The sequence below is a fragment of the Schistocerca cancellata genome, chromosome 4, assembly GCF_023864275.1.
Source record: "Schistocerca cancellata isolate TAMUIC-IGC-003103 chromosome 4, iqSchCanc2.1, whole genome shotgun sequence".
NCBI lineage: Eukaryota > Metazoa > Arthropoda > Insecta > Orthoptera > Acrididae > Schistocerca > Schistocerca cancellata.
Window position 1 is genome coordinate 825,399,615 of NC_064629.1, and position 14,711 is coordinate 825,414,325.

At 46.7% G+C, this 14,711-nt stretch overlaps 1 protein-coding gene across 1 annotated transcript in view; it reads right to left on the bottom strand.

Moving 5' to 3' along the window:
* LOC126183592 (osmotic avoidance abnormal protein 3) overlaps positions 1-14,711 on the bottom strand; it is a 381,860-nt gene that overhangs the window by 128,078 nt on the left and 239,071 nt on the right. Inside the window, exons 12-13 of the mRNA XM_049925691.1 lie at positions 6,049-6,114; positions 2,356-2,516 (exon numbers count right to left, since the gene is read on the bottom strand). Of these exons, the coding sequence (XP_049781648.1) occupies positions 2,356-2,516; positions 6,049-6,114 (227 nt within the window). The remainder of the gene's footprint in view (positions 1-2,355; positions 2,517-6,048; positions 6,115-14,711) is intronic.

The following is a 14,711-nucleotide window of genomic DNA, read 5'->3' on the forward strand; positions in this document are numbered from 1 at the left end:
TCCTTAATCCACTTATTCCGTACATACTTCTGCAGAGTATGATTTACATTCCGTTTAAACTTTGCTCAAAATTCCTCCACGTGCATCGTACTGGAACTAGATGATAGATTTTCTAAGTGAGATGCTAACAACTGTCTATCTGTTCTTTCTAGCAGAAATATTCTACTAGCCTTCTTGACTGATTTATTAACGGTAGTAACCAAAGCCGCTATGATGACATCATGGTCACTAATCCCTGGCTCTACGGTGACACCGTCCAATTAGGTCAGGCCTGTTTGTAGCTACGAGGTCTAAAATATTTCCCTTGTGTGTGGACTGTCGAACTAGCTGCTCAAGACAGTTTTCGGAAGATTTGCTCAAAAAAACTTCACAAGACTGTCTGTTTGTATTCCCTGCAATGAATCCATAGACATCCCAGTGCATACTTGGTAGGTTAAAGTCGCCTCCAGCTAATATTGTATGTCTGGGTATTTCCGCACTACAGATCGTAGACATTCTGTCAATGACTCTAAAATCGTCACAACGAAATCGGGTGGGTTGTAAAAACATCCAACAATTAAGTTGATTTCACCTAGACCTGTTATAGCGACCAGATAACACCATTGTCACACTAAAATTCGACGTCAATAGTGAACTGAAACATGATAGATAAAACTACTGCAAGGATTATTTGGCTGAACAAGGATCGTAAAATAGGCTCGCAAAAACAGCACTAAGTGAGCTAGATTATCACTAACCTTAATTCAAAAGAATCCTGATTGTGAGACTGCTTCGCTTAGCAGCCTACGGCGTTTGGTACAACGCTATATCACCAAATTAATTTTAGTTGAGTTCTATTCATAACGTAATGCAAACCATCTCTGCCGACAATATTCTGATGTTAGTTAGTAATACGTAAATGAAATTATTATACTAGTTGGGTAATAAGTAACATGTGATTTAATGGAGGAGAAATATATCCAGTGTATTCATCTAACGTCATAAAATGCAATTTGATATTACTTCCGGTGCTGCACAATTATGTGCTCACAATATTGCACATTTCAACTCAAAACTGCTAACGGTCAAGTTTCCCTGAAACACTGCACAGTACGGCTTCGGGGTTCGTGAAAGTGCGGGACCCGTTGCATATGCTGCATAGATAACCCGCCTCTGTATCTAATTAAAGATGTTCTGTGTTACAACAATGCTTCGAATTATCTAATTTCATGCCAGGTATCTACGAGTATCACTAGAAGTCTAAGAACGCCGTATTGGAAATACTGAATAGGAGTTTCTGGAAACGATTTGACATGGTCTTACTTCCACTCACAGAATTGGTCCTCTCTTTCGGAACTGGCACCTGAATCATTAACATGAAGGGAGAAGGTTACTATAGCCTACTTAAGGAATTAAATGTTGCCTATCATCGTAACCTGTCTCATCTCGCCATCTGAATCATGCCACCATTAACTGATTATCTGTTTCCTGCTTGCACCAGTCAGAAACTGACGTATTACATGCTCTATTTTATTTGTGAAGTAAGTTCTTTTAAGGAAAATTGTTCTATCACCGATGCTTAGGGCAGGCTTTGCTGCACGGGACACATTTCCGCATAACCTTGTCAGATCTGATATTGTATTCATGTATAAAGCAGCTTCTAATTATAGCTACGTCTACTTGCGTAACGAAATGCTGGAATTAGAGTGAGCGTGACCGATATCGGGAGATGGAACCGCTTCGCCTGCTTTTGAACATGTGCCAATTCTTGTTGGACTCATTATAGATCGTTTTGCGTTATATCTTAGCGAGCGGATAGATACCATATGCATCGATACCTTTTGCTTTTATAATGGAAAGTTACAAGGCATTATCGTTTGTGTACGAATTGAAACAACCAGCGTCACAATTAAAAGCTGCTGTACAAACTTTGTTTTCTCAGGAAATACTTGGCATGTTTGCAGCCAGATGATATCTTAATGGAGACCGATATTTCTTCATACGACATTTACGACTTGGGAATGTGCTGCAGAGACACTCCAGATAACTTGAAATTGAACGTATCATTTGGACTGAACTGTCGTGGATACAGAATTCTTCGTTAGCACAGACTATACACTATTGACAATAGGGTGGATGGTAGCCTGAACTACAGGTGAGATCGACCGTCATTGTACCTCACGGTGTACGATCGTATTCTGTGGGATCCATGATTCACAGTCTAGTGTTCCCAACGTTTGGTGCAATACACAAAACAGTGATTTGATACAGTCATTTGTATTATTTGAAAATTAAAAAGTTCATCTAAGAAGTAATAAATAAATAAATAACCAGTACAAGAAGTAAAGAGCACAGCCTTAACAGATATTTCCTTACCTATAGTTGCACTCCTTTCTTAATGTTGGCACTATTTTCTCGGTTATTTGCTGATACAGTTTCAATTCGCGGCTAAGTTTCCTTATTGTTTCAAGGTAGTCAGTTCTTTCTTTTTGAAATTCGCCTTGCAGGTCGGAGTTCTCACATTCTAGCTCTCTTATCTGCAATAGAAAACAAACATATTGACTTTTCCGCTATTTTACAAAAATAGACAGACTGTAACGCTTCCTCTTTGAAATAAATAAAAGCCCAAATATTGACACTTAAAAGTTTTATTTCCTCCAAATGAGACCAGACGATTTACTCAGGTATGTCACCTTGCTTAGCAGGATGCGCATACCCACATTAATTCTATATATTTTCCTATAATAGCTGTGTTACATAACTCAAAGAACAGAAAACGTGCCGACTTGTTTCAGCATGATAGAGTAATGTACTGAAATAGAACAACAGTTATTTTCATTATGTAAACGAACTCATTGCACTTCTAACGAAAAAGGTGAGCACCCAGAAGATGTAGTCGAATGTCAATGTACACTACTGGCCATTAAAACCGCTACACCAAGAAGAAATGCAGATGATAAACGGGTATTCATTGGACAAATATATTATACTATAACTGACATGTGATTACATTTCAAGCAGTTTGGGTGTATAAATCCTGAGAAATCAGTATCCAGAACAACCACCTCAGGCCGTAATAACGGCCTTGATACGCATGGGCATTGAGTCAAACAGAGCTTGGATGGCGTGTACAGGTACAGCTGCCCATGTAGCTTCAACACGATACCACAGTTCATCAAGAGTAGTGACTGGCATATTGTGACGAGCCAGTTGCTCGGCCACCATTGACCAGACGTTTTCAGTTGGTAAGAGATCTGGAGAATGTGCTGGCCGGGGCAGCAGTCGAACGTTTTCTGTATCCAGAAAGGCCCGTAAAGGCGAGACCATCATGATGCTGTAAACAGGATTCATCCGAAAAATTGACGTTTTGCCATTCGTGCACCCAGGTTCGTCGTTGAGTACACCATCGCAGGCGCTCCTGTCTGTGATGCAGCGTCAAGGGTAACCGCAGCCATGGTCTCCGAGCTGATAGTCCATGCTGCTGCAAACGTCGTCGAACTGTTCGTGCAGATGGTTGTTGTCTTGCAAACGTCCCCATCTGTTGACTCAAGAATCGAGACGTGGCTGCACGTGCCATGCGGATAAGATGCCTGTCATCTCGACTGCTAGTGGTACGAGGCCGTTGGGATCGGGCACGGCGTTCCGTATTATCCTCCTGAACCCACCGATTCCATATTCTGCTATCAGTCATTGGATTTCGACCAACGCGAGCAGCAATGTCACGATACGATAAACCGCAATCGCGATAGGCTACAATCCGCCCTTTATCAAATTCGGAAACGTGATGGTACGCATTTCTCCTCTTTACACGAGGCATCACAACAACGTTTCACCAGGCAACGCCGGTCAACTGCTGTTTGTGTATGAGAAATCGGTTGGAAACTTTCATCATGTGAGCACGTTGTAGGTGTCGCTACTGGCGCCAAACTTGTGTGAATGCTCTGAAAAGCTAATCATTTGCATATCACAGCATCTTCTTCCTATCGGTTAAATTTCGCGTCTGTAGCATGTCATCTTCGTGGTGTAGCAATTTTAATGGCCAGTAGTGTAACTTCCTACTCGTACACATCATTGGTCGGTATGTAAATAATGGAGTCCCAGTTCTCTGTGATACACTGAACGGCCACCAGAGTGAATTGGTGTTGTTCGTGTCTAGTGTTGCTATCAGACCTGGTAGGGCGTGCACAGCGCCAGATGTTGAGTGATCATTGACAGACACAGGTATGCGCGTACTTCTATGAAGCAGCGTTATCAGCAACTGGCAGAGTTGGAAGGGAGCCTCAATGTGGCTCTCCATTTTCCCGGCAGGCCAGAAGCCACCGTACGGTGCGTGGCGGAGGGTACTCTGTACCACCATTTCTTATTTCCTTTCCTCTTCCACTCGCAAACAGAACGAGGGAAAAACGACTGTCTATATGCCTCCGTATGAGCCCTAGTTTCTCGTGTCTTATCTTCACGGTCCGTACGCTCAATACATGTTGGCGGCAGTAGAGTCGTTCGGCAGTCAGCTTCAAATGCCGGTTCTCTCAATTTTCTCAATAGCGTTTCTCGAAAAGAACGTCGCAATATCCAGATTTGTGGGGCATTCGGATGTGACACTGGCATGATTTAGTCTGCATGGGAATCCGATGGTAGCCATACTCGTGGTCAAAGTTCCGGTCCATCAGATCTGACCACAAGGGTTGTGTAGCAAGCACGTCGTCACTCCATCGCATGTGGACCTGCCCTCCGAGGACAGTTAATGGACTCTCTGCAATATTCAATGTTATCCCGCACCATTAGTTGGAGAATAGCAGCTGTCGGAGTAGGGAATTACTGTCCCAGACGTAGTCTGCCGTTAGCACAGCAACACAAACGTCTGACGACGGTTCAATCCCGCGCCCGGCCATCCTGATTTAGGTTTTCCTTGATTTCCCTAAATCACTCCAGGCAAATGCCGGGATGGTTCCTCTGAAAGGGCACGGCCGACTTCCTTCCCAATCCTTCCCTAATCCGATGAGACCGATGACCACGCTGTCCGGTCTCCTTCCCCAAACCAACCAACCAACCAACACAAACGTCTGTGTTTGGAGTGGTGCGGTGACCAGCGATCAATAACTGCTGATGAATGGCGTATTGTGTTCAGCGATGAATCGCGGTTCTGCACTGCCACAGATGACCATCTTCGGCAAGTATAGTGCCTACCTGAGGAGAGATCCCATCGTTCCAATGTTTTGGAGAGGCACAGCGTTGTTACTCTTGACAACATGCTGCGGAGAGCCATCGTGCATAACTTCATGTGGTGGCTAGTAGCGACTGAGGGAACTCTGACGTCCATTCGGCATCCTCATGTGTTATCTCTCATGCGACAATATCGTGGTGCCATTTTTCAACTGGGCTATTCCAGTCTCTGTAAACTGTGATACTGAGGGTCACGTGGGTCAGAGAGATCCACAGATCTGTCTTCGATAGATGATGTATGGAACCAGCTCGGACGTAAACGTGGTCCCAATGCCACTATCCAGGATAACAATGCCCAGTTACAACAGTTGTTGGCCAGTTTGCCTCAGGAGGAGATGCAACAGCTTTATGACACCCTTCCCAACGGAATTCTGCATGCATCCATGCCATAAGGGGTGTTACGTCATACCGAGAAGTGGGGCCATATTGCCAAGTTTTATGTGAATTTTATTCGATTTTGTAGTCACTGAAATAACATCACGTACCCCGCCAACCCTTTAAATTCCATTTCGTTTCCTCCTCCCCTTCTAGATGCTTCACTTTTTTTGTGTGGCAGTGTATATTAGTTTTTATCGATCTCCGTTCTACTGCATAGGATCCCAATGATAACAGACTACAAATTTATTAATTGTGCCTTACGTCAGAGCTGATATGATCAAATTTATGAAATTTTCTGAAGTAGCTAACAAAATGATTATTATTATATTTACCTGTTAGATGCACATAAAAAAATAGACACAAAGAAGAATCGTTTTGTTGAGTAGTGATATTTCGTGCCTCTGTGCCAAACTTGATGCTTTTCAATTTGAAAATGAAACTAAATAAATTTAACACGAAGTTCACACTAACCTTCATTTTGTACTTCTTCAGCAATTCTGTTTTTGTACGGAGCTCTTGGTCTATATCATCATAAACCTGCAACAATAAGAATTTATCGGTTTACATTTTACTCATTATTGTCTCTAAAACAAGTTAGAAATTTAATCATAGAGTTGGAGGCCATTTGCAGAAGGTGTTCATACAAGTGAACCAGTTTAAAGTGTACAAACTCTCATCTTTCCGATGAAGAAGATAATTCTGAAATGGTGGAACGTGAGAATTTGGAAAAAAACTTCGGTTGGATTACATAGCAGTGAGAGGATATTTACTTTAGTTATCACAACTTATATTAACGTTGGAAACACATCCCCAGCTTTTGACACGTATTTGTCTCCAGATACACTACAGAAAACTTTTATTAATGAAACATTAGTTAATTTATTACTAATGAAACATTATTTGGGCAGATGTGCTGAAAGACGTAATGCAGTCTTTTCCTCAGATGATTATTCGTCAAAAAATGGAAAGCAAGTTTAGGATTTAACGTCCCGTCGGCATGAACTCATCAGAGACGGAGCAAAAGAGCCACGCGGAAACGTGAAGGGGCACGTACAGCACAAAAGCGTACAGGCCGATCTCGTCTCTTGACTGACAGAGACCGCCGATAGTTGAAGAGGGTCGTAATGTGTAATAGGCAGACATCTATGCAGACCATCACACAGGAATTCAAAAGTGCATCAGGATCCACTGCAAGTACTACGACAGTTAGACAGGAGGTGAGAAAACTTGGGGATATGAGCGGCTGCTCATAAGCCACACATGACGCCAGTAGATGCCAAACTAAGCCTCGCTTAGTGTAAGGAGCGTAAGCAGTGGACGATTGAAGAGTGGAGAAACGTGTGGAGTGACGAATCACGGTACACAATGTGCCGATCCGACGGCGGGGTGTGGGTATGGCGAATGCCCGCTGAACGTCATCTGCCAGCGTGTGTAGTGCCAACAGTAAAATTAGGAGGCGGTAGTGTTATGGTGTGGTCGTGTTTTTCATGGAGGGGGCTTGCACCCTTTGTTGTTTTGCGTGGCACTATCACAGCACAGGCCTACATTGATGTTTTAAGGACCTTGTTGCTTCCCACTCTTGAAGAGCAACTCGGGGATGGAGATTGCATCTTTCAACACGATCGAGCACATATATGAAGTCTTCCCGGGTTGTTAGCCGAGTAGCATCGTCGTCTCGTAGCAACGTTTCGATGGAATGCGTCTCCATCATCTGCAGGCGAAGTGTCGGGATATCCCGTTCCCGCTCCCGTTCGATAATCACGGACTTCATCTGTCCGGTGGTGGTGGAGGCTAAGCAGCAGTGCTGCTATTCCTCCGTTGACAGCTCTGTTGACGTCAGTGTGGCCTCTCGTTGGAATGGGCCTCTGGATGCTTCGCTAGTTCTAGTCTGGCGAAGTATTCGATTGCTGGAAGATCTTCTGGGGCAGGCTGCCGCCTGCCGGAGCGCCACTCTTCCTTCATCCACTTCACTGTGACCTCAGTGATGTGGGTCCAGTCCGAAGGGGTGAAGATGGGGCGGCTGTTCAGCAGTTTGAGCTCCTTCCGTGTTATCGCCTCATGCAACATGCCACGCGAGAAGCGTAGGTCGCACGGTACGTGCGGAAGAGGTGGTTTCGCGTGCGCCGGCGTGAAGGGGTACGGATTGTCCCCGTGAGGGTACGTCCCGTCCTTCAGCGACGCCGCGATCTTCTTCAGGAAGGGCTGCACACTCCGCTCGTCTGGGAGCGGGAGGGGCAGTCCTTCGTCGGTGTCCGTTTCTTCGTCGTGTGAAGAGGCGGACGGCAACTCTTCGTCGGCTGGTTCTTCTGCAGCTGTCTCCAGGTGAGAAGACAGCGCAGGCGTCACGACGTCCACTTCCATGCGGGACGCCGCCTGCATTGCTGCAGGGGGCGAGTCGGTGGACGTCTGGGTGGCGGCATCTGCCACCAGTGGCCGCCTCACAGGGGCGGGGGGAGCTGGCACAGACGGCGCCTTCTTGAGAAGCCGCAGCTCCTCCCGCAGCTGTTGCAGCTGTCGGTGGACAGCCACTAGTTCTTCCCTCGTTGCGGCCCTTTCTCTGCTGGACCGCTCTCTGCTTCCCGCGGCCGGCCAATCACGCGCCCGCGGAATCGCCCGATGCCCCTGGATCGGCCAGTGGTGGTGGTGGGGGGGGGGGGGGGGAGGGGGGGGACGCGTGCTCGGGGTTCGAGTCCCGGCGTCCGTCTCTGTCTGCTCCGTCCGCGGCCCTTGGTGGAACGGAACGTACTTGTCTGATTTTCCTGATTGCAGGCTCCCAGGCTGTGCTGAGATGGTAGCCACTGTCTCGGTTGATTAGGTTGTCGTGTAACCGTATTTCTATGGACTCTTTGATTACTGAGTCCCAAAATCCGTTTGTACTGCATATTTTCTTTGTGTCCTCGAAATCGAAGGTGTGCTTCTCGTCAATACTATGTTCCGCCACAGCAGATTTGTTGGTCTGGCCCAAGCGTACATGCCTAATGAGTTCACTGCGGCGCTGTGAGATGCAACGCTGCGTCTGTCCTATATATTGCATCCCTTATTCGCATCCGATCTTGTACACACCTGGTGCCGTCAGACCTCGGAAAACGGTCTTCACTTTATGTTTCTTGAGAATTCTCGCGATCTTGGACGTCGGAGGACCCGCGTATGGCAAGAACGCACAGCCCATTGCTTCGTCTTAATCCGGTCTCTCTTCTCTCTTCTTGTGGTCGGTCTTCAGAGCTCTCCTTATTTGTGTCTCACTGCATCCATTTTTCTTGAAGGTATCCTTTAGGTGTTGCAATTCTCCTGGCAAACTTTCCTTATCGCAGATGGACCTGGCCCTGTGCACTAAGGTGTTGAGTACAGCATTGCGTTGTGCATGGTGGTGGCAGCTATTGGCGTTAAGATAGAGGTCCGTGTGTGTTTTCTTTCTATACACTGCGTGTCCCAGCGTGCCGTCCATGTTTCTTGTGATCAGGATATCCAGAAAGGGTAAGCTTCTGTTCTCTTCTATCTCCATGGTAAATTTGATATTTCCGTGTACGCTGTTGAGGTGTTGATAGAACTCTAGCAGTTTGTCCCTGCCATGTGGCCAAACTACAAAGGTATCGTCAACGTACCTGTAGAAGGCTTTTGGCTTGTGTTTAGCAGTGTCCAGTGCTAGCTTTTCGAAGTGCTCCATGTATAGGTCGGCTATGCCTGGTGCTAGGCGGGAGCCCATAGTTATACCATCTATCTGTTTTTAGAACTTCGCACCGCACTTGAAATAGGTGGTGGTTAGAACATGGTGAAAGAGCTTGATGATATCCTCCTCAAAGTGTTCTTCGAGTAAAGCCAGGGAGTCTTCTATTGGTACTCGTGTGAATAAGGATGTCACATCGAAGCTGACTAGTAGGTCTTCATTTTCCAGCCGCATTCCCTGTAGCACTTTCACAAACTCAGCCGAGTTTTTCACATGGTGTGGACCGTAACCCACCAAGGGTTTTAGCATCTGTGATAAATGCATAGCAATACTATATGTCGGCGAGTTAATAGTGATTAAAATAGGTCGTAATGGGATCTTTGGGAAGCCATAGAGACGTGGTGGTACAGGTGCCCTCGGGTACAGCTTCTTGATGATATCGTTCTCTGGTCCTGAGTTGTTGAGCATCTCAACGGTCTTGCGGGTCAGTGTTGTGATGGGGTCCTTCCTTAGTCTCTTATAGGCAGGATCTTGATGGAGGGCGTCGATGTTCTGCCATTAGTCTTCTGATTTAAGCAGCACCGTCGCGTTGCCCTTGTCCGCTGCCAAGACCACTGTGTGCTGGTCCTCCCTGAGTGCCTGTAACGCCTTTCGTTCTGCCGCCGAAATGTCATTCTTCGGCATCTTTGATTTGTCTAGTACTCTGCAGACGTCTCTTCTTACTTCTTCTGCAGCTTCTTCAGGTAGTCTCCTTATGGTTTGCTCTACCCCACTTATGATGTTCCGGTCGAGTCCACGCATTTCCAAAGAAATGGAGGCAGGCCAGACGTGTTAGACATAGCTCTCACTAGGAGGATCGCGGGGTTTGTGGCCGCGAGGACAATCAACAGAATGTCCTCCGACCACAACCCAGTGAACCTAGAGGTCAACGTGGGATAATGGGTAGCACTCACACGGTACCAGACGTCTTACAAACACACAGACTGGGAGCGATACCGAGAAACTATCGCCTCTGATATCGCTCGCGCTCCGTCACCTACTGCCGAAATAGTAGAACAAGCGCTGCAAGACCTAACGGGTACCATCTTGCAGGCAGCGGAAGAGGCCATCCCTCCGCAAAGGGATGGACCACCGCCGCAAATACAACTCCCGGAACACTTGCTAGCTCAAATTCGACATAAGAACAGAATGGCAAAAGAGTGGAAGATCACCAGAAATCAGGCCACCAGGAGGCTGCGCAATCGTCTACAGAGAGAACTGAAGGTAGCGCTCAATGAGCACAGAAAGCAGCAATGGTAAAACCGCCTCACAGCTCTCAAAGTAGACGATCATACACTATGGCAAGCAACCAAACAATTCACAAAAAGACGCGCTAGGATGCCGCCACTGCACGGCGAGCGGGGTCTGGTCTACAGCCATGCTGGGAAGGCCAACGCCCTCGCCGACTCCTTCGAGAAGCAGTTTCAAGCGGCAGAACCCCAGGATGAAGAGCATGAAGAGGTAGTCAGCCGTCAACTGGCTGTCTTCCTCAATGCTGAGTAGGACCCAGAGGACGAACCCACACTTTTCGCCCCCGAGGACGTGGCAAAAGAAATTAGGTCCCTCCCCACAAAACAGGCACCAGGACATGACAGTGTCACCAATCAGTTAGTCAAAAATCTCCCACCCACGGAGATCACACACCTTGCGAACGTTCTCAACGAGATTACTCGATCCTGCGAGTTCCCAGCTTGCTGGAAACATGCGGAAGTGGTCGCGATACAAAAACCAGGGAAAGAGCCTCTATTCCCGCAGCACTACAGGCCGATTAGCCTCTTGCCAACTCTCAGCAAGATCTATGAGCGCCTCCTGCTAAGACCCATACAGGAACACATTACCAGAGAGCAACTTCTGCCGGATTTCCAATTCGGGTTCCGGCAGAACCACTCTGCCCCACAACAGATCATGAGAGTGGTTGAAGCAGCCACAGAAGGCTTCAGCTACAGAAGCTATTGCGGGATAGTGCTACTAGACGTAGCCAAAGCCTTTGACTCAGTATGGCATAGAGGGTTGTACACACAAGGGTTTCCCGGGAGTATAGTAAGCTGATCAAAAGCTATCTCACGAATAGAACTTTCTCCGTCAAAGTAGAAACTGCCACCTCCACCAAAAGGCGTATCCGTGCTGGGGTGCCACAGGGATCGGTCCTGGGGCCCGTTTTGTACAGTTTGTACACTGCGGACACACCAACGGCCCCCCTGGTGCACACTGCACAGTACGCAGACGACACAGCCTTCTACACAAGAAATGCGAACAAGGACCTGGTCATCTGTAGGCTACAAAGGGTTTTAGATGACACAGAAACTTGGGCCCGTCGCTGGCGTATCACCATCAACTCTTAAAAGACACAGGCTATGCTGATTACCCGCAGGCTCGGAAGGCGCGAACCTCCTCAGCGTTCCCCCCTCCATCTTCACCTAAATGGAACCCAACTCCCCTGGCGCAGAACCGCCAAGCACCTTGGCGTAACCCCACATAGACGAGGTCCACAGGAAGGTCTGCGCCAGAATGTCCATCCTATACCCAATCCTGAACTCAGCCAGATCCCTTCCCTGCCCAGTAGCAGTAAACGTGTACCAGGCCCTGATCCGGCCAGTAATGGAATATGCATGCCCTGTCTGTGGATACGCGGCGAAGCACCACCTGGACAAACTCCAGAGGCTGCAGAACCGCGCCCTCAGGAAGGCATTGCATTTCTCTCTTGGATTCCCCATAGATGACCTGCACGCCGCAGTTGAAATCCCACTTCTCAGAGAGCGTTTCCAAGATCTGGCAAGGGCCTTCTATGAAGGTTCTTCCAGATCAGGAAACGTCCTCATCCGCTCCCTAGGCCGGTATGACATGTCCCGCGACAAGCACAAGCGCCCCATGACGATCTTCGACGATTAAGTCTAAGAGAAAATTCCAATTACCCAATCCCTTAATCCTGCTCCTTCCCATATTGCCTTACTGGCCAAAGACTTCACAGAGCTCCAAAACTTAGTTACAGATCTTGCATTGGAATGTCAGCTGGTTGGCTTGAACGTGAACCTTTCCAAAACAAAAGTAATATCCAACAAATGGGTCCCAGCTGGAGATGTGAAAGTCAAGGACAGTCTACTAGAAGAGGTCAGTTAATATGTCTACCTTGGCCAGATTATAAATATGAAGGGAGACATAAGACCAGAAATCTATCGACGCATCAAGCTTGGTTGGAAAGCATTTGGGAAGAATTCAAAAGTATTCAGATCAAAAATGCCAGTAAATCTGAAGAAAGCAGTATTTGATCAATGCATTCTTCCTGTGATGACGTACGGATGCGAGACATGGACACTGAACTCATTCACAAAAGGGAAACTTAGGACAGCACAGAGACCCATGGAGAGATCAATGCTGGGCTATACAAGAAAGGACAGGAAAAGGGCAGATGACATCCGGTCTGTGACGAAGGTTAATGACATCTTAGAGAGAGTAGGTTCCTTGAAATGGCAGTGGGCTGGCCACGTCGCAAGAAGAAAATACAACAGGTGGACGAAGCTAGTACTGGAGTGGAGTCCGAGAGAGCACCGGAGGCCTAGAGGAAGACCACCAGACAGATGGGACAAAGACATCAAGAAGATCGCTGGTAACACCTGGCAGAGAACTGCCCAAGACCGTCCCACTTGGAGAAGACTTCTGAAAGCCTACCTGAATCCACGACTCGAAGAGGCCACATCATCTAATGATTGAATTGGCTGATGATGATGATGATGATGATCTCGCCAACCTCAGGCAAGTACCAGACACAAACAGAGCAATCATCACATTTCACAGACACCAAAAAACTACAGAAATAATCACACACACACGTACACAGGGGAGTAAAAGCCGAAAGGCTACAAACTCCCACTCACTCTTCCCCAAAGAGGGGAAAGTAACAGATGAGAGCAGCAGCAGCAGCAGCAGCGATATCCCGACACTTCGCCTGAAGATGATGGAGACGCATTCCATCGAAACTTTGCAGCGAGACGACGATGCTACACTGCTGACAACCCGTGAAGACTTCATATATGAAATTCGCCGAGAAAGCTTGCACTCGATCGAGCACATGTTCATAATGCACGGCTTGTGGTGGAGTGATTATACGACAATAACATCCCTGTAATGGGCTGGCCTACACAGAGTCCTGACCTGAATGCTATAGAATACCTTTGAGATGTTTAGGAACGCCGATTTCGTGCCAGGCCTCAACGACTTACATCGATACGTCTCCTCAGTGCAGCACTCCGTGAAGAATGGGCTGCCATTCCCCAAGAAACCTTCCAGCACGTGATTGAACGTATGCCTACCAGAGTGGAAGCAGTCATCAAGGCTAACGGTGGCCCGACACCATATTGAATTCCAGCATTACAGATTGAGGGCACCACAAACTTGTAAGTCATTTTCAGTCAGGTGTCCGGATACTTTTGATCACACAGTGTACTTCCTCGTATCTAATGATCTCTCTGTCGAAGGGACATTAAGCGGTAAGAAAAAAGAAGTTGTTCTTCTTATCTTGCACGTTATACGTGAGTAGACACAGTTGTAACACATAGCTTCCGCAGTTACCTAGTTAACAAGGGTCAAATGGTTCAAATGGCTCTGAGCACTATGCGACTTAACTTCTGAGGTCATCAGTCGCCTAGAACTTAGAACTAATTGAACCTAACTAACCTAAGGACATCACACACATCCATGCCCGAGGCAGGATTCGAACCTGCGACCGTAGCGGTCACTCGGCTCCAGACTGTAGCGCCTAGAACCGCACGGCCACCCCAGCCGGCTAGTTAACAAGAAAAGACAGTGTCTTCAATGCGTTTACAGTAATCAAAAATAAAACAAAACTATTAAAGAACAGTTCTGGACGTTGGATGATGCAGACAAACACAGACTGAAAGGTAAACATAAAAATTTTTGATTGTATAGAAAATGGACTTTGAGATTGTTTTCTTATATAATCGTCAAATGTCTTAGGATAGGACCACACGAACGCGCCATAGGCGAACTGTGCAGTCCGTTGAGCTGATCTTCCAAGTCATTTACCGTTTCTAATAGAATTACATCCTCGTCAGGAAACCTCTAAGTTTTTATTTCTTTTCCCAGAACTTTAAGTCTCCTTCCCAGATTTTTCTTTTGTTTTCTTTACTGTTTTCATTTGCCTCATCTTCCTACATATACACATAAAATGTATGCCAATCAAGTGATGTCATTTTGTATAAGAATGTTTCCAACAATGGTTTTGTCTTTGTTTTAGTCATATTAAAGTTCACAGCAGGCTGCCGAAGTAGGCTTTGCAGTAGGATAACTGAAGTGATTGAAGTCGGTAAATGACAAATGAGTAAAGTGATGTACGTGGGATGGTATGCAAATATATCTGTATGTATTTCGAGGGCAAGGTAGAATAATATTGCAATACAACTAGGGTTTAATCTTG